Genomic DNA, 24,497 nt, shown 5'->3' with positions numbered 1-24,497 from the left:
ACTGCTGCTAGTCTTTTCCTCTGTGTACGCCCCTTTAGTCATCACTCAAGACATACTAGACCGCTCACATTCAGGATGAGCAAGAGAAATGTTCCTCGGTTTTCTTGTAGTGTTCTGCAAGAATCCAAGGAAACGTTTCTGTTTATTTTTTTTACAGTCTCCTAGTTCCTTCTGATCTCCTTTTTCTTTTCCACTTCCTGGTTCTTACCTGTTGTAGGTAAGACTGTGGAGAGACTAGTTAAACTGCCCAGGTTTGGTGTATATCATTCAGCGTAACCTATTCAGTACAGCACTAATGTGTGGTTAGAGTTCGAGTGAACCCCGTGACTCACCCGTGGACGTTGAAATCCACACCGTATCTTAGCGGCAGAGTCAGATAGGCCACGTTATCATGCAGAAGATCCTTGTTTTCATAGTTTTCTCTGAAATACAGACATTTCACCAATTAGCACATTCACAATCTAGAAAGAAAAAAAAAGTAGTTGAACTCGATGACAGTGGTGTCGACGGGAATGACTCCACTGCCAACAAGTGTAGCCTTTCTTGTCACCAATTTGTATGCCTGAGATAACCTTAAAATGTATTTCAGAAAGGAAGGAAGTTATTGGAGAAAAACAGAAATTTCAGACATTTGACCTGGCTGTGAGCTTGACCCTGTTTGGATCAATTCCCAAATAATTGCATATCTAAATGTTTAACAGCTTGTCCTTCAAGATATTGCGCTGACTAGTTTCTTGGTTGGATGGATGGTTGGCTAGATGGATGGATGGTTGGATGAATGAATGAATGGTTGGTTGGATGTATGGATAGTTGGATGAATAGATGTTTGGATGGATGGATGGTTGGCTGGATGAATAGATAGTTGGATGAATGAATGAATGTTTGGATGGATAGTTGGATGAATGGATGTTTGGTTGGATGTATGGATGGGTTAGGGTTGGATGGATGGTTGGCTAGATGGATGGATGGTTGGATGAATGGATGGTTGGATGAATGAATGGTTGGGTGGATAGTTGGATGAATAGATGGTTGGATGGACGGATGGTTGGATGAATGGATAGTTGGATGGTTGGATGGATGGATGTTTGGATGAATAACCCAAAAGACAATGCCTCCACCACCTAGTGGCTGAGTTTGAGGAAAAAAAATGCAGTTTTTAAAGCCAGTAGAGGTTTACACAATAAACCAAGTACACCAAAGTCTGGTGTATATTATAACCTGCTAATGGTTATATTCCTCAGTAAATACCTGCTTTGAAGTATGAAATATACTTTTTTGCATTCTGAGACTAAAAGTTAGCCCTCTGCAACCACAAGGATACCATCTAAACCTTAATCCAAATCTAAACACCATTTGATTATACACAACGTCCTTTGCTGTTCAGCTTTCTCACTTTATCATAGTCTTCATCTGAGATCATTACTGCATCAACGAGAACGACTCAAAACAAAAATGAAACCGAAATATATCAGTAAAACCTCATCCAGTTCCTCTGAGAAGTTTTATATGCATATTACAGCACTTTTAAAATCCTTTTTTGAGGAAAAACAAAACATCAGCTCTGTTAATTGAGCCTTTAAGCCCAGTTATATTGTGTATTTGCGAAACAACAAAACCACACAAGCACAGTACGTAAGAACTATACTAAGTGTTCAACAATAAGAAAACGAGGCTCAAGTGACTCATAATATCCAGAGGCATACGTTTACCGGTCGCCCCTAACAACACCCAAAACACACTGAGGGCCTCTTACATGAGCTCTCTGTGTGCATCTGTGTGTACCGGATGCCAAATTATACTCCATGAATAATGCAAAGAAGTAGCAAGACACTTTATCTAAAAATGGATATTGGCCGAGACTTCTCAGTTTTAACAGACTTCCTTCCTTCTTTCAGTGCTCTTGTTTAGAAGGTTCTCAGACTGCACGTGCATGAAAAAGTAAAGAATGAAACTATTGGATTGGGTTGTTCTAGGAAAGTAATCAACCACTGGTTGGTGTGATGCGGCCGGACACAACCACAGCAAACTTCACCATATCAGTGATTTATGTCAGAGTTGCACCTTCTGACCAATCAGAATCAAGAATTCAACAGATATAAAGAGTCCGCTTACACTGGAGCATTTTCATACCTTGTGGCGTTGACACTGATGCTCAGGTCACCAGCGCTGCTGTTTTGGTTCACATCCAGTAGAAAGCTGATGTTGAGCTGCACAAAAATAGCACATCAATGCCAAAGCAGACACAAAGAAAGAAAAAGAAATGGAGGAAGAAGTTTGGGAGACAAGTGCTAAGACGCAGGCAGCTACCTTGGCCAGAGCCGGTATGTAGAGATTCCCCACGCTGCAGTCCAGAGTGATGGTTGATTTCTCCTCTTCGGTGATCTCACAGCTCACATGTTTCTCCTCCTGAAATCACCATCAGAGAAAAAGTTTACTTTCAGTGTTTTTTGTTTTTTTTTCCTTCCAGTTCAGATGAAAATGTAAAAGTCCACTCACTGCATCCAGGACTCTGATGAAGTAAAGATTGTTGGGGAATTGGATGTGCAGTTTGGGCAGGAAGGCGTCATCTCCTGCATTGACCAGCGTGGTGTTCAGCATGATGGTCTTCCCATTTCCCAGAGCAAAATACGGCATGTTGTTGTAAGACCTGTCGAGACAAGAAGCCCGTCGTTAAATATTCGGAAATCTAGTGCATTTTAAATTACATTAATGGCATTGAGCAGACGCTGTTATCCAGAGCGACATACAGCATACCCAGAGCAGCCTGGGGAGCAGTTGGGGTTAGGTGCCTTGCTCAAAGACACTTCAGCCATTCCTGCTGGTCCAGGGAATCAAACCAGCAACCTTTTGGTCCCAAATTGTTTCTCTGACCTTTAGGCCATGGCTTCCCCCATTAAATAAGCTCACGATGCAGTAATGTCACACCAGATGTCAAAATGTGACCCCTCACCGAATCCAGGGACACATGTCGGCCGAAACGAATCCGAGATAATCGCAAAAGAAGCATTTTTTTTTTCGAAATTTGTGATTTTTGTTTTTTTCCATCATGTGCAAGTTGAGATCTTGAAGAATGCAATCAGTATTTCAGATAATAGATTGTTTTGTTGGAAAAGCATACATTTTTTGTTGCAAATTGTCTCGTTTTTGTCAGGACTGTAGCCTGCTGGGGGGTGTGGGGAAATTACCATATGGGCCATTCACATGATGATTTAAGTCTTTTGTTTTTTTTTTTGCGAATCAGCTGTATGATACGAGCTGAGCTCGTGGCTACTTAAGCTGCATACAGGCGTGTGATTTCACTATGGAATGAGTTACTAAACAGAGCACAGAGGAGCTGACACACCGCGAAGCAAACAGACGCACGGTATTTACATCGGAGATGACCATTTCTAGCAAAAAAAACCGCAACCTCGTTTTCCAGATTGAATGGAATACTTGAATGATCGGATGATACACGGACCGTTCTAGGACTACATTCCATCGGAGGCATTGATGTGTGCAAGGCGCCGTTTCTCTTTCTGATGGGGTGAGTTTATTAATCTAAGGCTGTGTGGTTATTTTTGCATGTAACGGAGAGTGTTGTGGTTTGGTTAAGCCTAGGTCACAACCGGACGTACGATTTTTTGGCCGTGCGATTTTTGGCGTTTCCCAAATCGCTGCGTTTTTTTTTTTTGTTCACGGAGAAAGACGTGCGTTGGCCGTAAGTTTGTCTTGCAACCTGAAAAAAACGTAAGCGCCCGTAGGGTTTGTTTGACATGACAACGAACCTCTGCGGCCGGTCTGCGGCTCGAAAATCAGCACGTCACATGCGCGCCCTCCGTGCGTTTCTTGCGTTTTTTGCATGTAGACCGGCCGTAGGAGCGCGTACCGTACGGCCGGTTGTGACCGAGGCTTTACATGAAACTAGTGTTGTGTTAGTTGTGTCATCATCGTGCTATCTTTCTTTCTTACGGTGTGAGTAATTTTTCAACCACAAAATGTTAAAGTATACTTTAGGACTTATTTTTGTACTTCATAATTGTGTTGGGCATACTTTGCATGGAAGGAAAATTGACGTGGTGATCTTTGTTTACATGAAAGTAGTATCGTGCTAGCTCGTAGGGGGTAGGGCTTTCCTTAATGTCATGCAGATGAGCACCATTATGTGCCCGCCCTGCACCCAGAGTAGCTGAGATGGAAAACTTTGAGGGCGATTTTCTCCCTTTCCTGTTTTAAGAAGTATACACTTTCAAAAGGCCACACATTCTTCAAATATTGTCAGATCTCCACATGGAAGGCATCATTGGAAAGCTTAGAAACTGGACTTTCTGAATCTGTCAATAACTCAAAATGCCCCCGGGCCGACATGTGTCCCTGGATTCCGTTATCTGACACAAATGATCAATGTTCCTTCGCAGGTGTCCAGATACATGAGAAGTTCAGATACTTTATTGCAGCTTTAACTCATCTGTCTAAAGTGTCCTGCTTTCTGTCACGGTAAACATTTTGAGTTCTTTCATATGAAATAAAATCGATCAGTGCACGTTCAACCTGTCTCTGTTTAGAGAAACAAGCGTACAGTTAACATCAGCTGCAGTTAAATCATAAAATGTTACAAATTTTGGCTGCGAACATTTCCGTTTTCAGCTGAAGGGGAAAACAGGAGGCTCCAGTGTCAGTGCTTCGTAATTTTCTTGTCGGTTTTCTGCCCTGGGAAACGATGTCTTCAGAGAATGATGGTTTCTAACTCGTTTTGTGGGCATTCCACAACGTTACCCACTCACCGGCCACTTTAATAGGAACTTCTTGTTGATTCTAAGATCCCTGTTCTTGGCTGCAGGAGCGGAACCCAACGTGTTCTTCTCTTTTCTGTTGCATGCTGAGATGCTTTCCTGATCACCACAGTTGTAAAGTGTGATTATATGAGCTACTATATCTTGGGTGGCCAACCCGCGGCTCGCGAGCCGCATGCGGCTCTTTGCCCGGCGTCATGCGGCTCTTACGTTCATATCGAAGTTTGTGTTTGTGTTTGTTTTTTTTATGTGCGTGTGCGCTTTGCTTGAGTTCAGTATGGTATTTTCGTCAAATACATCTTCGCTTTGCTTGGGTATATTACGGTATTTTTAGGTCATGTCAAATGCGCATGTGCGTGAGATAATCGCTAAGTTTTTGGGCAAGGTGTATCTTGTGTCAAGTAGCCTCTCAAAATGGCAATGAAAAAATGCACAGCAAAACGAAAATATGAAGACGAACATAGGACATTTTTAACAGAGTGGGAGAGTTTATACTTTTTTGTTGAATGTAATGGCAAGCCATTCTGCCTTATATGTCAGTTGTCATTAGCTCATTTCAAAGCTTCCCGCCTCCCTGAATAAGCAAGGAGCCAGATATGCAACACTAATTGAAAACCTGCACGAAAGCTTTGTAACCCGGTTCCGTGATATACAACTGAAAAGGCCACAGGTTACGTTCCTCGTCGACCCATTCAATGCGGAGATGGACTGTTTGAAAGCCCCGCTTGTCACAGATGAGGCTGCGGCTGAGTTGGAGATGATCGATCTTCGTGAGGAAGACCAACTGAAACCTGTTTTGAGGGAAGGCACCATTGAGTTTTGGAAAAGTGTGCCACTGGAAAAATACCCGAATGTGAAACGGGCTGCGCTTAAGATACTGTCAATGTTTGGGTCAACATACGTCTGCGAGTCCGTGTTCTCTACCATGAAACACGTGAAGTCAAAGCATCGTTCTGTTCTGACTGAAACCCATGTGAAAGAACTGCTTCGAGTGGCAACGACGGAATACAAGCCAGATTTGAAGAGGATTGTTCAAGGCAAGGAATGTCAGAAGTCCCACTAAGCAACATGCATAGTAAGTGCACACGATATTGATTGCTGTAAATGACTGGCCTGTGGTATTAGTACTGACTGAAGGAGTAAATTTCTCTCATGTTGGCGTGTGACATTTACTATTAATCTGGCTGAGCAGAGGTGCGTGTTTGAGCGTGTGTGTCTGTGAGGGAGAGAGAGAGCGAGGGGGGTCACATGTATGGTACACATGTGTGGTCATGTGTATGGTGTGGCTTTTTTTTGGTAATGCCATGAGTCCCACTAAGCAGCATGCATAGTAAGTGCACACAATGTTCATTGTTAAAAATGACTGGCCTCAGCCTGTGGTCTTAGTACTGTAGGAGTAAATATGTTGGTGTGTGACATTTACTATTAATCTGGCTGAGCAGAGGTGTGTGTGTGTGTGAGAGAGAGAGAGGAAGGGATGGGTGATGTTCGTGTGCCCATGTGTATGATGTGGCTCTTTGCGGTAATACAGTAAAAAATGTGGCTCTTGGTCTCCAACTGGTTGGCCACCCCTGTACTATATCCTTCCTGGCAAAAAAAAAAAAAATCTCTAGCCAACCTGTCCATTTCCTCTGACCTCTCTTATCAACAAGGCGTTTGTTTCCACCCACAGAGCTGTCGCTCACTCACTCAATGTTTTTTGTTTTCTGCACCATTCTGTGTAAACTCTAGAGACTGTTGTGTGTGAAAACCCCAGGAGGAGATCAGCAGCTTCTGAAATACTCAAACCAGTCCATCTGGATCAAACCAACACCCATACCACAGTGAATAACTGTTATATATGTTTTGTCTTCAGCTTTGCTATGTAAAATCAGATATGTATATTTATCTTAGCGATGACCTGGCGACTTGTCCAGGGTGTACCCCGCCTCTCACCCGTAGTCAGCTGGGATAGGCTCCAGCTTGCCCGTGACCCTGTACAGCAGGGGTCACCAAACTTTTTTCTCTGGGGGCCACATTGTCATTCCTGACTGTGATGGGGGCCGGGGTCGGGTCAGCTATATAACATAGAATTGTACGACCCAGACAAATATGACCACCAGCAGGCCTCATTGTGTAGTAGAGATTACTAGCCTGGCACTGCTATCCCACACTACTATATCCCCCACTACTATATCAACACTTGATTCCTGGCACATATTTGTTTATCTTTACTAGTGGTTTGCAAAAGTAGTAATCGAGTCTTCACACTGTTTTAATTTGAAATACCACAGATCCATTTATTTATTTATTTATTTTCTAATAAAAATAACATAAAAGCTGTCAAGGTAAGAAACATCTGCCTAGTTGAGGTGATTGACACTGGCAAAGGTGAGTGGAAAATTATAAATTGTAGGTAGGCCTGTTGATATTATTAATAATATTAATAATAATTGTGTGCAGCACTTAATAAAGGTCAAATAAATAGGCCTATAAAATAAATACATTTAAAAAAAACAGTGAAATTATAATAATATGAGCAATAGATCAATAGATCACAGCAGTTGTGCTGTGTCCTGCACGTCATTGCTCTCATCCATGGCCAAAGCAAAAACTCGAATTCTGACGCTCTCTCATTCAGCTGGTCATACACGGTGTCCCCCAAATCTTCGGTTCGGCTGGTCTTAGTAGGTGCGGAAAGACTCGCCGCATTGAGCGCATCCTTCTTGTCGGGACACACCTCCTCGGCCACAGCAAGCATGCATACTTTAACAAAGTCCCCATCAGTAAACGGCTTTCCATGGGGAGCTAGTAGGTGAGCTACCTTATAGCTAGCTCGGACAGCAGCCTGGTTGATCTGGGTTTGGCGAAGGAATACGTTCTGTTGTGCAGCCAGTCCGCATTTCATCCTCCGAATCCTGTCTTCTCTTGTTTTCCCTCGCAAACTAGCATACTCTTTGTGGCGGGTTTCGTAGTGACGATGCAGATTATATTCTTTGAAAACCAACACACTTTCTTTACATACAAGACAAACTGCACGGTCCTTACACTGAACGAAAAAATAATCGGTGGTCCACTGTTCTTTAAAAACTCTGCACTCTGTCAGCTTTTCGCTGACCGCTAGCCATTTTGCTGTCCTGAACACTGACAGTTCTCTGCGCGTGCGCTGCCTGTCACTGCTTGATCGCGAGCATATGATGAAAATTTGGAAAATATGAATAGTTCATTTTATAACTAAATATCAATTTTAATTGATAAAATCAACAAAATACAAGATGCAGACATGTTATTATTTGCCAAAAAGCAATTTAAAAAAATAGGCCATGACCACTTTTGGGGATTGCCTCATAGGGCCGGTTCAAGTGGTGGGGGGCAGAGGGGCTGCGGGGCCGGTCAAAGGGGGGTGGCGGGCCGGAGTCGGCCCGCGGGCCGTAGTTTGATGACCCCTGCTGTACAGGGTAAGTGGCTACAGATAATGGATGGATAGATATTTATCTTATTTAATTAAAGACCACTGATTGATGACCATTGATTATAGGAAGATCCTGTAGTTCCTCCTCTTGATATTTCTGATTCATTTTCATTGCCGTCATTAATCATGAATTACGTCCAGATCTCTGTGGGTTGGTGTCATCATTTCGTTCATTGTTGTGACATCATGCCATCACACACTAGGTTTGGTATTGTTGATAAAGAACGAACACAGGAAAGTTTCCTGATTACAGCAGGTACGCTGCTCATGGCTCATGAAATAAGAAACGAAGGGAATTGCTCTGTACAACAGCTTCCTATTCTGACTGTGTCATGTTTTCATCCGTCACGCTTTCTATCCGCACTCTCCTTTCTCCTGCTCTCATACACACTGAATGTTACTTCAGGGAATCTTCAAGCGCCTGAGAAAGAATGTGCTGTTATTTTATAGAAATGGGCCTCGTAGAGCACAAGGAACAAGAGCCAGCGCTCTACATCAGTCATCTGGATTCAGAGCATTTCTCTCAAGGCTTGCTTAATTAAGGCATGTGCGTGTGTGTGTGTGTGTGTGCATACACAAAAATTAACATTTTGGATCATGTTTCCAGCAGTAGGCAAACTAATTTATGGACCTCTTCCACTCTTCACAGTGATAATGCATGATCTGATTATTCATAAGGCGTGTGTGTACGTGGTGACTGGGGGAGTGAGACTTGTCACACTCCCAGATGCACACCTGGTGCCCCGTTTCAAGGTCTGAACTCTGTGTGTGTGTGTGTGTGTAGCTCATCCTGTCCCCGTCTTTCTCATCATTTCTTCAAAGCCTTCAGCGAAGACACCATGCAAATGAATGCAGGTGTTTCTGTTTGCTTGTGTGTGTGTGTGTCCTTGGTTACTTTAGCTGCTCATACTTCCAGAGTCAAGTACTGCTCGATACCCATCTCATTTAGAATCAGTAACACTGACTAACACTATCTACCTGCACCCAGTAAACTGACAGTTCTGCTCTTTTCCTGCTGCTTTAAGTGTTGCCTACTTTAACACACACATCTTCGATCAGACCCGACTGCATCACACCATCCGACTGTTGATTATTTTTCCTATTACAACACATTATGTTCAGTTAATGTTCACAATGTTCAAACATCAGAATGGGAAAAAATTGTGATCTCAGTGAAGTGTGACTTTCTTTCACTGTGGTATGGGTGTTGGTTTGAGTATTTCAGAAGCTGCTGATCTCCTTCCTGGGGTTTTCACACACAACAGTCTCTGGAGTTTACACAGAATGGTGCGGAAAACAAAAAACATCATCGAGTGAGTGAGCGACAGTTCTGTGGGTGGAAACAAACGCCTTGTTGATAAGAGAGGGTCAGAGGGAAACGGCCACATCAGCTCGAGCTCTTTTTTTGCCAGGAAGGATATAGTAACTCATATAATCACTTTTTACAACTGTGGTGAGCAGGAAAGCATCTCAGCATGCAACAGAAAAGAGAAGAACACGTTGGGTTCCGCTCCTGCAGCCAAGAACAGGGATCTTAGAATCAACAAGAAGTTCCTATTAAAGTGGCCGGTGAGTGGGTAACGTTGTGGAATGCCCACAAAACGAGTTAGAAACCATCATTCTCTGAAGACATCGTTTCCCAGGGCAGAAAACCGACAAGAAAGTTACGAAGCACTGACACTGGAGCCTCCTGTTTTCCCCTTCAGCTGAAAACGCAAATTTTCGCAGCCAAAATTTGTAACATTTTATGATTTAACTGCAGCTGGATGTTAACTGTACGCTTGTTTCTCTAAACAGAGACAGGTTGAATGTGCACTGATCGATTTTATTTCATATGAAAGAACTCAACATGAACTGCATTTACCGTGACAGAAAGCAGGACACTTTAGACAGATGGTATTGAGTTAAATATAGGGGTGTTCACACGGCACATATTTGCATCGATGCTGCACCGATGTATTTTGTTGCGATATATCTTACACCGGTGTAAATTTTGTGGAGCGTTCACACGTCACAACCCTGCTTACTAGAGAGAAGCGTGTTAGCACCGGTGCAGCCCCACTTGCGTTCACACGGCAGTTTTTGCGATCGTGCTATACGATAGTAATAATGCGGAAATGAAATATGCGCATGCGTGAAAATCTACTTCCTTTTCCCGGTTGTCATGGCATCACCAAGCGCCGGGAAAACAACGTGGATGAAGACACCAGTGTTGCCAGATACTGCTGACGTTTTCCAGCCCAAAATATGTTCAAATCCGCCAAAATGCACTTAAAACCGCCCAATCTGGCAACACTGGAAGACACGCAGTTCTGTTGTTGTTGATATTCGACATTTTGGAAGCGCAAAATACCAGGATGCAAATTATGCAATGCCCGTATGTAATCAACTCTCCTCACGCGTAGCGAGTCTACCCCGTAGCGTTCAGACGTCCCATTTTATATCGGTGCTGCCCCGCAAACTAGCATTTACTCCGGAGTCAATTTCTTAAACCACCTCCCGAGCAGGGTTAGATTTGCACCGGTTTAAGCAGCTTTCAGGGGCTACACCGGTATAACTTTGTACCGTGTGAACGCTCTACCGGGGCAGCCCCGGTGCTACACCGGAGTAAAAGTTGCCGTGTGAACACCCCTAATCTTTAACAGTTATTCCATGAAATCGAGTTGTACATGAGCTGAGAGCCAACGAGGCGCGTAGCATCGAGATTGAGTGGAATAACTGTTTTATTCTATCCACATTCACTAGGTTTTGAGAAACAGAGCATTTTTATTTTTTTGCAAATTCGATCAATAAAATCTTTATACAAAACGTCCGACAAAATAATTTCTGCTTAGAATGTAAACAATCCGGCGAAATGACAGGAATAATTTGTGAAAAATGAGATAATAATTCTTGAAAAATAAAAAAGATACGTTCTTACCACTTTTATTCCATTTTTTGCTTCTTATTTTTCTTATATTTTAAGGTTTTGTTTTCAAGTAGAGTTTTTATTTCGCCCTCGGTTGCTTCAGCAACACGCCCTGCCATTTTCTTCTTCTTCTTTTTTAGGGTTTTATTTTTGTGGTTGGTAAACCAACTTAAAGATGCATTACCGCCACCGACTGGGCTGGAGTGTGGAACAGGCGCTATCGAGGGGGGCTATATTCTTTTAGCTATTTCTGTTTCTTTTAAAGGCTTGATGACAAAGTGATATATCTGACTTGATGAGCGCCGCCATTTTGTTTTTCTCTACTCACGGTATATGAGCTGATAGCCTAGTAGTAGAGTAGCCAATCAGAACACACAAATGCTCTGATTGTTGTTAAATCTATTTGTACAGTCAATCACACAACAGCTCTTTCACATTTTAGATGGGCGTGTGTGTGTTTTCACAGCATGAGAACTGTGTTACTTCCATCTACGGTGAAGTCACACTATTTGTACCCTCAGCTATCTAAACAACACAGTTACAGCTTGGAAAAACTAAGATTACGCAGCCTGATAATAATAATAATAATAATAATAATAATAATAATAATGGTTAATTTTTTTTTATTTCATCGATTCAAATGATAAGTTTGTAGCATGATTTTATCATCGCATGATATATCGTTACGTACATATTTGTCAGTATGTTTGAAGTGGCTGTGCAAGAAATTGTTGTGGATTTCATTGAGGATGCCAGTTTTAATTCTCCAGATGTACATAAAGTATATAAGTGAGTGTGTGAACAGAAGGTTATGTATAAACCAGCTTTAAGTGCATGAATATACTATGTGCACTTTCTGGCCACTATTTAAACTTAAACAGAGTTTAAATAGAATAAAATGTTCGATAACCTCTCTGACTGATTAATCGGAACTACAGTGGTGCTTGAAAATTTGTGAACCCTTTAGAATTTTCTATATTTCTGCATAAATATGACCTAAAACATCATCAGATTTTCACACAAGTCCTAAAAGTAGATAAAGAACTCAGTTAAACAAATGAGACAAAAATATTATACTTGGTCATTTATTTATTGAGGAAAGTGATCCAATATTGCATATCTGTGAGTGGCAAAAGTACGTGAACCTTTGCTTTCAGTATCTGGTGTGGCCCCCTTGTGCAGCAATAACTGCAACTAAATGTTTGCGGTAACTGTTGATCAGTCCTGCACACCGGTTTGGAGGAATTTTAGCCCGTTCCTCCATACAGAACAGCTTCAACTCTGGGATGTTGGTGGGTTTCCTCACATGAACTGCTCGCTTCAGGTCCTTCCACAACATTTCCATTGGATTAAGGTCAGGACTTTGACTTGGCCATTCCAAAACATTAACTTTATTCTTCTTTAACCATTCTTTGGTAGAACGACTTGTGTGCTTAGGGTCGTTGTCTTGCTGCATGACCCACCTTCTCTTGAGATTCAGTTCATGGACAGATGTCCTGACGTTTTCCTTTAGAATTTGCTGGTATAATTCAGAATTCATTGTTCCATCAATGATGGCAAGCCGTCCTGGCCCAGATGCAGCAAAACAGGCCCAAACCATGATACTACCACCACCATGTTTCACAGATGGGATAAGGTTCTTATGCTGGAATGCAGTGCTTTGCTTTCTCCAAACATAACGCCTCTCATTTCAACCAAAAAATTCTATTTTGGTCTCATCCGTCCACAAAACATTTTTCCAATAGCCTTCTGGCTTGTCCACATGATCTTTAGCAAACTGCAGACGAGCAGCAATGTTCTTTTTGGAGAGCAGTGGCTTTCTCCTTGCAACCCTGCCATGCATACCATTGTTGTTCAGTGTTCTCCTGATGGTGGACTCATGAACATTAACATTAGCCAATGTGAGAGAGGCCTTCAGTTGCTTAGAAGTTACCCTGGGGTCCTTTGTGACCTCGCCGACTATTACACGCCTTGCTCTTGGAGTGATCTTTGTTGGTTGACCACTCCTGGGGAGGGTAACAATGGTCTTGAATTTCCTCCATTTGTACACAATCTGTCTGACTGTGGATTGGTGGAGTCCAAACTCTTTAGAGATGGTTTTGTAACCTTTTCCAGCCTGATGAGCATCAACAACGCTTTTTCTGAGGTCCTCAGAAATCTCCTTTGTTCGTGCCATGATGCACTTCAATAAACATGTGTTGTGAAGATCAGACTTTGATAGATCCCTGTTCTTTAAATAAAACAGGGTGCCCACTCACACCTGATTGTCATCCCATTGATTGAAAACACCTGACTCTAATTTCACCTTCAAATTAACTGCTAATCCTAGAGGTTCACATACTTTTGCCACTCACAGATATGTAATATTGGATCATTTTCCTCAATAAATAAATGACCAAGTATAATATTTTTGTCTCATTTGTTTAACTGGGTTCTCTTTATCTACTTTTAGGACTCGTGTGAAAATCTGATGATGTTTGAGTTCATATTTATGCAGAAATATAGAAAATTCTAAAGGGTTCACAAACTTTCAAGCACCACTGTAAGTTCCACATTTCAGTATCAGCATCGATGAGGACCGGATCCAGAGATCTAAAACTAAATCCAGATTTCTGTACAGCGGATTTGTGAAAATGTCTATTGTTAAAAGCGTTTATATAAATAAATCTGAATTAAATTGAACAGTGAAGGTTTAAACATTAAACATGTTCAGTAAAGTCGTGTGTGTCAGCGCTGAGCTACAGCTGCTAAAAAGGCTTTACACTGATTCAGACTCCGCCCACTGGTGTTTCGGCGAGATCTGAATTCAGAGCATGACCGAGTGATGGGAGATGGAGGTGTGTGACAGCCAGAAGTTTGTGATGCAGAAAAAAAAGGAGGAAATAAATCAAATAAATCAGCTTACTGTGGAAGCACCAGATGTGCAGAAACCTGCAGGTTTGTGGAGCAGTTTTCCCAAGCGCAGTATCTGGCAAACTGAGTCTGTAAAAACAAAACAAACACACACAAGTCTGTTTTTCCAGTCTACAGAGGTAAAATCCATTCGTTTCATTCCTGCATGGACCGAGAGAGAGAGAGCTTGAGAGCTCAACTGGTTCCATTTTATCTCCAACAAGGAGCCAAGAGCTGAAGGCCCTTTCCAAAAGTTCAGGTTCAGAACCGTTACAGAGTCAGAGGTCCGAGTTTCATCATGTAGGGTGTAAAATTTAAATAATTAAAAAACAACAGCAAGAAGATTTATGATCTTTGTGCTTCCAGCATTATTCTACAATGCAATAATGACGCGTAAGATGAGAGAGTTGAGTTTATTAGCTTTTTATTATTTCAGAGTGAGTAACTGCTCAGAGGGACTTCAGTAAAAGGGTGAGTTGTGTCAAAATATCACTCCGTTAAAAACAGGAGTATGGAAGCAAAAGTCTGCTCGAGTGAAATGAAGAAAAAAGTATCTCCACATTTAAACATACTCAACAATTCAAGAGTAAAAACAAAGATTTTTTTTAAGTGATAAAAAATGCTAATTAAAACTCAGATGCCGCGTGGGTTTCCTCCGGGTGCTCCGGTTTCCCCCACAGTCCAAAGACATGCAGGTTAGGTTAACTGGTGACTCTAAATTGAGCGTAGGTGTGAATGTGAGTGTGAATGGTTGTCTGTGTCTATGTGTCAGCCCTGTGATGACCTGGCGACTTGTCCAGGGTGTACCCCGCCTTTCGCCCGTAGTCAGCTGGGATAGGCTCCAGCTCGCCTGCGACCCTGTAGAACAGGATAAAGCGGCTACAGATAATGAGATGAGAACAAATTAATTGAAAAAACATAACTAGCTAGCTAATTTAACAAAACAATATAAAATGTAACTAATTAGCTAATTTAACAAATTAATTAAAAACATAACTACCTTGCTAATTTAACAAAATTAATTGAAAAAGCATAACTAGCTAGCTAATTTAACAAAACAATATAAAATGTAACTAATTAGCTAATTTAACAAATTAATTAAAAACATAACTACTTTGCTAATTTAACAAAATTAATTGCAAAAGCATAACTAGCTAGCTAATTTAACAAACTTATTTACAAACTTAACTACCTGGCTAATTTAACATACTAATTTTCAAAACTCTACCGGCTCACTAATTTAACAAAATAATTTATGAACATTAACTTGCGAGCTAATTTAGCAGACTTATTTACAAAACTTAACTAGCTAACTAATTTAACAAAACAATTAATAAATGTAGCTAGCCAGCTAATTTAACAAAGTTAATTTAAGTCTACAGCTTTAGATTTGATGGTGAGTTGTAAAGGCTGATATTTAACCTCCTAAGGCGCAAGCTGTTTTTTTACATGCATTTTTTATTTCTCTTTGCTATTTGGGCTTATTAGAACCTGATTAGAATAAAAACTAAGCATCATCTTTTGATAAGATGTACTTTTAGAGAAAAAGTATGTCCACATATGTGGATTCTTGTTCCGAATTTCCATAAAGTGCTGTCCACGCATGTGACCGCTAAGCCCTAGGAGGTTAATTTTGATGTGGGGGTTAAGGAGACGCCTCAGCCTGTACGAATGGGTCAGTCTTCTTTTGAGAAGAACATTTTATGAAGAAAAAAAAGGGAAATAAAAGCAGATAAAAGGAAAAAGCTTATATCAGTTCAGAACTGCACCGAGAACTTTGAAAATCAGAAACGCAACCCCGTACATCACTGGATTCCGATTCTTGATTTCCAAGAAGCAGCATTTCGGTGCCAGAAGCAGCAGCTGAGCTTTACTGTTTTGTGGAGGATAAACGGAGAAACTGTTCCGGGTGTGTGTGATGGCTGGTGTTGGTACTGTACCTGGTTTGTGACTTGGTTCGTTTGTCCGGCTCTTTGCTGTAGAACGGCTTTGAGTCGAGGAAGTCTGCTGGAGCCCCCGATAATGACGCTGTGCTCTCCCAACTCATACTGAACATCGAAATACAGCGGCGTGAAAATATCACGCACGTCTCTCTGCAAACACACACACAAACACACACCATTAAAACCTTTTTAAATACCACAGGAAAGTGACCAAATCTGCTTCTATTGAGTTCGTTCGTTCGTTCGTTCGTTCGTTCGTTCGTTCTTTCTTTCTTTCTTTCTTTCTTTCTTTCTTTCTTTCTTATTATCATCTCATTATCTGTAGCCGCTTTATCCTGTCCTACAGGGTCACAGGCAAGCTGGAGCCTATCCCAGCTGACTACGGGTGAAAGGCGGGGTACACCCTGGACAAGTCGCCAGGTCATCACAGGGCTGACACATAGACACAGACAACCATTCACACTCACATTCACACCTACGCTCAATTTAGAGTCACCAGTTAACCTAACCTGCATGTCTTTGGACTGTGGGGGAAACCGGAGGAAACCCACACGGACACGGGGAGAACATGCAAACTCCGCACAGAAAGGCCCTCGCCGGCCACGGGCCTCTAACCCGGACCTTCTTGCTGTGAGGCGACAGCGTTAACCACTACACCACCGTGCCGCCCACTTGTGAATCACTTAGTTGAAATTGATGCCACCAGAAAATTTGAAAATCAGCGATTATAAAAACACCAGCAGCAACAGAAACAACAGCGCGTGCAGACGAAACCACGTGATTCGAAGCATCATAGTAAGTGTGTAGTCATAAAATATATAATAAGAATAATGCACATCTGATGAAACACAACAGTACAGTTGTATAGACCCCTTCGCAGTAAACGTCATTCATACGTAAGCGGAAATTGCGTGCGCAGCCTGGACCCAAAAAAGACTCAGAAATGCCTAGTTGTTGTGTTGTCGGGTGTCAGAATCGTAGCAGTGATGGGGTTAAAATGTTCAGAATTCCAGCAGGATCTCACCCATTCCAAAAAAAATCGCCGACGTCTATGGCTACAAGCCATCAAACGTGTAGACTGGGATGAAAGCACTATCAAAAATGCGCGGGTTTGCAGCGCCCACTTCATCACAGGTAAGATCAGGCTATTTATTAAATCTTTCTTTTTTATTAGGATGCAGTGCTGCAGCACAGCAACCTATGGGCTCCCCTAGGGGAGCCCATAGGTTGCAGTGCAAAGCACTGCAACTATTGTTCTTCTACGTATTTCTTCTTCTTCTTCTTCTTCTTCTTCTTAATCTTATTCCTACGCAAATTTCGATTTCGATTAACTCAATAACCGTACGTCCCACACAGACAAACAATATATCAAAACGTGCGGCTCGATCGGACTCGCTATGCTATTACTTTTCTCTACAGAATACGATTTTTTCGCGACGTAGTCGCGAAAAAATCGTCCAAAAAACCCCCATTCATTTCTATGGAATTAATTGAAAAAAAAGCACTTTTTCAAACATCCACTGCTCTGGCATGCTTTCACCTAGAGACGTGATTCAAACTCTAAAACGTAGGAAAACTTCTCCTCTGTGGATCTGGCATTCAACTTTTCTGCTGGGTTCTACACTTTCGGATCAGTCCCAGCTCAAACGCCATGTGGGTTCCGGGAGAAAATCCGGCTTTTGAATGGGTGTCTATTGCGTTACACACCAGTGAGGGTCGTTAAGCTTAGAGTGGAGAGAGGTTGAAAATAAAGCTCAAACTTTCTCGCTTAAACTGTGTTTTCATCCACAAATTTCACTCTACAGACATGATTTTCTCAAAAGTAGTAGGAAAACTTGTCCTGATTCACACAATGTGTCTACCTAAACGATAGGATTTACGGTTTTTGAATGACAAGCGTCAAACTGAGGACAGGGCAGCTGACAGGCTTCATTGACACCCATTATAAACCTGAGAGAAAAGTCACTCGTATTTAAATCGCTCTATTGTCGTTATTTTTAAGAGTACAAACAAAAAAATACATCATTTTATTCAGGAGACCCTTCTAGCGCTCACTGTGAAAGAATTTTGTGAATAGCTGCTTCCGTTGTCGAGTTATTTGTCATTGTTCGAGGCCTGTCCCTTAGCAAAATTCAGCAGACACCTGACAAACCGCCTTTCGCCCGTAGTCAGCTGTGATAGGCTCCAGCTTGCCTGCGACCCTGTAGAACAGGATATAGCGGCTACAGATAATGAGAGACCTGACAAACTCTTGTGTGTGTGTCTTAACCTGCTCAGGCCCTTCACCATGCCGACTGGCTTCAGTAAGCGAGCACAGAGGGGAGGGGCCGGCTGTCTCAAGCACACACATAAATCATGGCATTGTAGCTTCATAGCAGGTCACACAACCGTACGTCGCACACAGACAAACAATATATCAAAACGTGCGGCTTGATTGGACTCGCTATGCTATTACTTTTCTCTACAGAATACGATTTTTTCGCGACGTAGTCGCGAAAAAATCGTCTCAAAAAACCCCATTCATTTCTATGGAGTTAATTGAAAAAAAAAGCACTTTTTCAACGTTTTTCAAATGTCCGCTGCTCTGGCATGCTTTCACCTAGAGACGTGATTCAAACTCTAAAACGTAGGAAAACTTCTCCTCTGTGGATCTGGCATTCAACTTTTCTGCTAGGTTCTACACTTTCGGATCAGGCCCGGCTCAAACGCCATGTGGGTTCCGGGAGAAAATCCGGCTTTTGAATGGGTGTCTATTGCGTTACACACCAGTGAGGCTCGTTAAGCTCAGAGTGTAGACAGTTTGAAAAAAAGCTCAAACTTTCTCACTTAAACTGCGTTTTCAGCCACAAATTTCACTCTACAGACATGATTTTCTCAAAAGTAGTAGGAAAACTTGTCCTGATTCACACAATGTGTCTACCTAAACGATAGGATTTACAGTTTTTGAATGACAAGCCTCAAACTGAGAGGAAGGCAGCCGACAGGCCTCACCTTAGCCGCCCACTTTATTAGGAACACTTCTGTTCGTACATACAAACTACAAACACTCTTCTTAGAGTTTAGAGTTTATTTTATTTTTAAAAGGGACAGTGCACAAATTAAACATTATCCTTGTGGTAAGGACAGATGTCTGTCCCAGGTTATAGCAGTACATGCTAATTTCCGCCTGTAGTCACTTTGTTTATGCTCCTGAATAGCTCTTCTTCATGACGGCTGCTGTCTCAAGCACACACATAATCATTGCATTGAAACATCACTGCAGGTCACACATTCACGGCCAGCCAACATGCGTGACCGAACTGCTTCGCGCACTGCATCCTCTCACAATTTCCCCCGGGGAATTGTCCGGTCTAGTTCTTTCTAGTCTTCGTTTATTGATGTAGCAAAATACTTTGGTAATGTTTGTCTGATTAGCTGGTCATAGTTACACAATGTAATGAATATTGTTAGCATGTTAACTTAGCTTTGCATGCAGTTTTGTTTGTAGGAGAGGTCTCGCTTGACTCAAGCAGTCCAGATTTTGTGCCGTCATTATTTGCGTATGCCGAAAATCACAATTTTAAAGCAAGGATGGAAAGGTAAAATTGTGTGCCCTCACTTTAATGCCAACTTACGCTGACTGCTCTAACCTAGCTCCCGCCCCGTTCAGTTTCATTTCTGCTCTCTGCCTCTCGCTTTTTACGCAGCTCTGATTTCTCTTAGCTGCGCTCTTTACACTATCATTCCTTTCATGCCATCACCTCCTGCAAATTGCTGTTTAGTGTTGGGATTTGCTGTTGTAGCTAAAGCCACATTGCCATCACATCACCGGCATAATTTGATTAAAACAAAATGAATATGAATGTCCCATTGTTAATCAAGTTGTACATGCCCGCACATAACAATCATATGCGTCTAAAGACTTGTAGGCACGAAGTTTTTCGTGGGTGTACACTGAAGTCTGGTCAATAAGGTACGAGTATATATCTGGCCATTGTATACCAGGGAACTTACTAACATCGTCCGTCCACTCTTTAATTAAATGCGGATCCGGTAGGCGATGTCCACTTGTTAGAGTTAACTTATTTATGTAGCATTCTCGATCTTGTAACGACAATTGTTTTGCGTAATCTGACAGCTCATAATGCCGGTCTATGGGCAGCGCCATTGTTTCTGAGTCCAGGCTGCGCGCGCATCCTGGCAACGGTTGGTTTGTTTACAAACATGCGAAGGGGTCTATAGGCCGTCATTGTGGTGTCCCCTGGTGCAGTCCGCACCTCCGTCACACCCTGCACCCCCTGAGTGACACCGCTGGGTTCCAGGATGTATTTATTCTCATAAATAGAGAGCAGCATGTCAGAAAATAAAGTGGTGGGACAGGAGAGAGAGAGAGAAAGAGAGAGAGAGAGAGCTCACATCCAGTTTATCCAGTAACCACGACTGGAACTAATTCCTTTCCCACTTTCCTGAATTCTTTCCCATATACTTTTTCCAGTCCTTTCAGCTTTTCATAGCCAAAGTAAGTCCTCTAAGTGCTGCAATAAAAATAAATTAGTCTGTTTTTAAGGTACTGATTATATTGGCAACAACAAACTGAATTTGCTGTGGAAGCATGCTTTCTGAAACCATGGGAAGCATACACCAATCAGCCAGAACATTAAAACCACTGACAGGTGAAGAAGTGAATGACATTTATTATCTCATTAGAAAGGCAGCTGTCGAGGGGTGGGATATACGAGGCAGCAAGAGAAGAGTCAGTTCTTGAAGAAGTCAATATGTTGGAAGCAGGAAAACTGGTCGAGCGTAAGGATCTGAGTGACTTCGACAAATTGTGATGGCGAGATGACTGGGTCTGACTGAGCATCTCTAAAATGGCCCATCTTGTGGGGTGTTCCTGGTGACGCCTTTCTGTTTTAGCCAGCATTAACTTTTTCAGCAGTTTGTTCTACAGGAGCTCTTCTGTGGGATTGGACTATATGGGCTAGCCTTCATACCCCATGCGAATCAATGAGCCTTTGACATCCATGACCATGTCTCCGGTTCACCGGTTGTCCTTTGGATCCTTGGACCACTTTTGTTCGGTACTAACCACTGCATACCAGGAACACCCTACAAGATGGGCCATTTTGGAGATGCTCAGTCATCTCGCATCACAATTTCTCAAAGTCACTCAGATCCTTACGCTTGCCCATTTTTCCTGCTTCCAACACATCAACTTCTTCAAGAACTGACTGTTCTCTTCTCTTCTCTTGCTGCCTCATGTATCCCACCCCTTGACAGGTGCCTTTGCAATGAGACAATCAATGGTATTCACTTCTTCACCAGTCAGTAGTTTTAACGTTATGGCTGATCGGTGTATTCCTTTAAATCACACCACTATCGTACCTAAGATGCTTCACTTTTATAGCAATTTGTCTCGGTTTCTGTGAAGAACAGAATCTGGTACTAGTCGATAAACAGAGATCTATCATCGATGGAAAAGTAAGAACGTCACCCTTATCCCTGGAACTCAAGGGATGTCGGGTCATCTAAGTGCACCACACACACACGCACACCTTTACACACTCATTCAGAATGAGTCAATCCACCTACTGGCATGTTTTTGCGAATTAGGAGGAACTCGGAGAACCCAGAAGAAGCCCATATGGACACATGTCGGAGCCACCATGAGACTCTCGAGACAAAGCTCAGGATCAAACCAGGGATTCTGGAGCTATAATATGGTAACATATATATTATAGCACTTGTCCTCTTAATGCCTTCGTTTATATTTATTTGTAGGCAGAGCCAAACAAAATTAACTCTCAGAGAAAGCGGATGTAGCCCTGTGATGACCTGGCGACTTGTCCAGGGTGTACCCTAGTCTGGCTAACGCGACTGCAAAGCTCTACGAGCTATTGGTCTGGCCAAGATATTAAGCCCAACCGTTTCCCAGAGCCCGTGGTTGACCCGCCTCCCTGAAATGCCTCAGTTTGCTACTGGTCGAAGCCAGAAAAGGCTGTGACGAAGCTTAAACCAATCACATCACTCTTTCCTCTGACGTATGCGACGCGACGGGGCTAACTGGTAGATTAAACTCTTACCGAAGCCGGTCGGGAGCAAGGCGAAAACGTCCTTCCTTTCAATAAATACCTCCAGGGCTGCTCTTTGCTCCGTTTTCAATGAGAACTTCCCGTTGAATGCTTTCAATACAGCATCTATGCGTAATAGATGCGGAAGCGTGAATGAAACGCTTCCGGCATAGATTCTGTAAACAATCTATGGCTTCCGGTCGCAGTTCTACTACGTCACTGCCTTGAACACGCCTCTACCCAGGGCCGTTGGAGATGCTCAAAGTTGATTGGTTCCCGATTTTTCGGGAGCTTGGAAGAGCTGTAGATAGCTTGCCTTGCCAGACTAAGCTCGCAACAGGCCCTCGTGTTGCGTCACGCTTAGGATGGGCGGGCCCAGGCTAGGTGTACCCCGCCTTTCGCCCGTAGTCAGCTGGGATAGGCTCCAGCTTGCCTGCGACCCTGTAGAACAGGATAAAGCGGCTAGAGATGATGAGATGAGATGAGATGAGAAAGCGGATGTTTGTTTCTGGGAGTAAGCAGACCTGTCTTTTATTAGAAATGGCTTGCTTTTGTTAAACAGTGTGTGAATGAGGACCTGAAGCAGCCACAAGAAGCAGCCACAGCCGCAAGCTGCTCTAGCTGATGTGGTGGGTGTGTTTCACACCTTCTCCTAGTATCGAAAAAGTGAGTGGGACCTAAAAGATGCTCAGGAAGATGACAATGAGCTCATAGTCTTCTGTCAATAAAACTACAAACGGATTTCATCAAAACACTTTGAATTAGTGTATCGCAGGAGCTGTGTGTGTGTGTGTGCTTGATCAGATAACATGATGCCTTCAAACCATTTATTTTACCATCTTCAGAACAATCTGCTGTGTGTCTCGGTTATTTATAAAGCTTTAAAAATGCACTTTAGGGAGAAATCGCACACTTGTTTACGGGCATCGCTGCTATTGATATCGCTGCAGCCTCCATTAATTACTGTGTAAAATGCGAGAAGCAGCAGAAGCACCTGATTACGGAGTCCGGAGAGGCCTCGCTGAACACCTGGGCTGCTCACATCGCTCACACACAAGCACGCTGATACACACTCTCTACACTCTTATGCAGCATCTATCATCTCTGCACCGCTCGTTCTGTTCGTCACTCGGCTTCACTGCAGCACGACTGAATCAGCACTCTGACATGATGCAGCAAACTCACCCGGCCACTTCCTCGCAGCGAGCGCTGCACATCGCACACACGGAGGGACTTTTCCAGGAAGGAGCTTATGCTATACATAGAACTACATCAGGGGCTACCTGTTTATGTAGCACTTTTTATATACCGTGCTGCCAAGAGGCGTCAGCACAAAGCCTCAGAAATGTACTAATGTCATCATTTTCATAAAGAAAGAAAAGAAAGAAAACCTAATTTAGTTTAAAAAATGCAGCAATGTGAAAACATAGAGTGTTTTCTGGAAGGAGCTCTTCTTCGTTATCAGGTGGTGACAACCGACCTGCAGCTTCTCGCTCACAGAAGGACACGGAGCGGATCTGTCCCTGAAGGTCACACCTACAAACGTCCTGTGGGAACGAACCCTACACCTCTCGTTTTTTACTTTCTTTAATTGATTGATATAGAAGTGCAATTTACAGACTGTTTCCTGAACATACGGTCTTAGAGAATTTTTATATTCATAAATATAACACAGGCCTTAGGACTTAGACAGGAGGGTCTGAGAGACAACGTGCCCTGGAAACATAGGGCCCTAAAAAGGGATCCCGCAAACATAGGGCCCTAAAAGGGGTCATGGAAAAATAGATCCCTGTAAACATAGGACCCTAAGTAGGGGTCTTGCAACCATAGGGCCCTTAAAAGAGGCCCTGCAAACATAGGGCCCTAAACAGGTGTCTTGCAAACATAGTGCCCTACAAAGGGACCCTGCAAACATACAGCCCTACAAAGGGGTCCTGGAAAAATAGATCCCTGTAAACATAGGGCCCTAAACAGGGATCTTGCAAACATAGGGCCCTAAAAAGGGGCTCTGCAAACATACAGCCCTTAAAAGGGGCTCTGCAAACATATAGTCCTTAAAGGGGCCCTGCAAACATAGGGCCCTAAAAGGGGTCATGGAAAAATAGATCCCTGTAAACATAGGACCCTAAACAGGGGTCTTGCAAACACAGGGCCCTAAAAAAGTGGCCTTGCAAACATAGGGCCCAAAAAAAGGTGTTCTGGAAAAATAGATCCCTGTAAACGTAGACCTAAAAAGGGGTCCTGCAAACACTGGTCTCTATAAAAGGCCTTGGAAACACAGGGCCCCTAAAAATAGGTCCCTGAATACACAGGTCCCGAGAAGTGTACATCCTTGGAAATGTAGGGCACTAAAAAGGGTCCTGTAAGCATAGGTCCCTAAAATTGAGTCCTGGAAACAAAGATTTCTGCAAATATCGGGTCCTAAAAGGGGGTCCTGTAAAAATAGGGCCCTAAAAATGGTCACTGGAAACTTAGAGCCCT

The 24,497-nt window shown here is 42.7% G+C and overlaps 1 protein-coding gene across 1 annotated transcript in view; it reads right to left on the bottom strand.

Annotated features, from left to right (window-relative positions):
* Positions 1-24,497, bottom strand: part of itga4 (integrin alpha 4) — a 106,638-nt gene that overhangs the window by 13,610 nt on the left and 68,531 nt on the right. The window contains exons 16-21 of the mRNA XM_060928965.1: positions 15,964-16,116; positions 14,037-14,113; positions 2,497-2,647; positions 2,308-2,406; positions 2,131-2,207; positions 333-422 (exon numbers count right to left, since the gene is read on the bottom strand). Coding sequence (XP_060784948.1) covers positions 333-422; positions 2,131-2,207; positions 2,308-2,406; positions 2,497-2,647; positions 14,037-14,113; positions 15,964-16,116 — 647 coding nt within the window. The remainder of the gene's footprint in view (positions 1-332; positions 423-2,130; positions 2,208-2,307; positions 2,407-2,496; positions 2,648-14,036; positions 14,114-15,963; positions 16,117-24,497) is intronic.

The sequence above is a fragment of the Neoarius graeffei genome, chromosome 9, assembly GCF_027579695.1.
Source record: "Neoarius graeffei isolate fNeoGra1 chromosome 9, fNeoGra1.pri, whole genome shotgun sequence".
Taxonomy (NCBI): Eukaryota; Metazoa; Chordata; class Actinopteri; order Siluriformes; family Ariidae; genus Neoarius; species Neoarius graeffei.
Note: the sequence above shows the minus strand (reverse complement) of the source record. Positions and strands in the feature narration are given on the sequence as shown.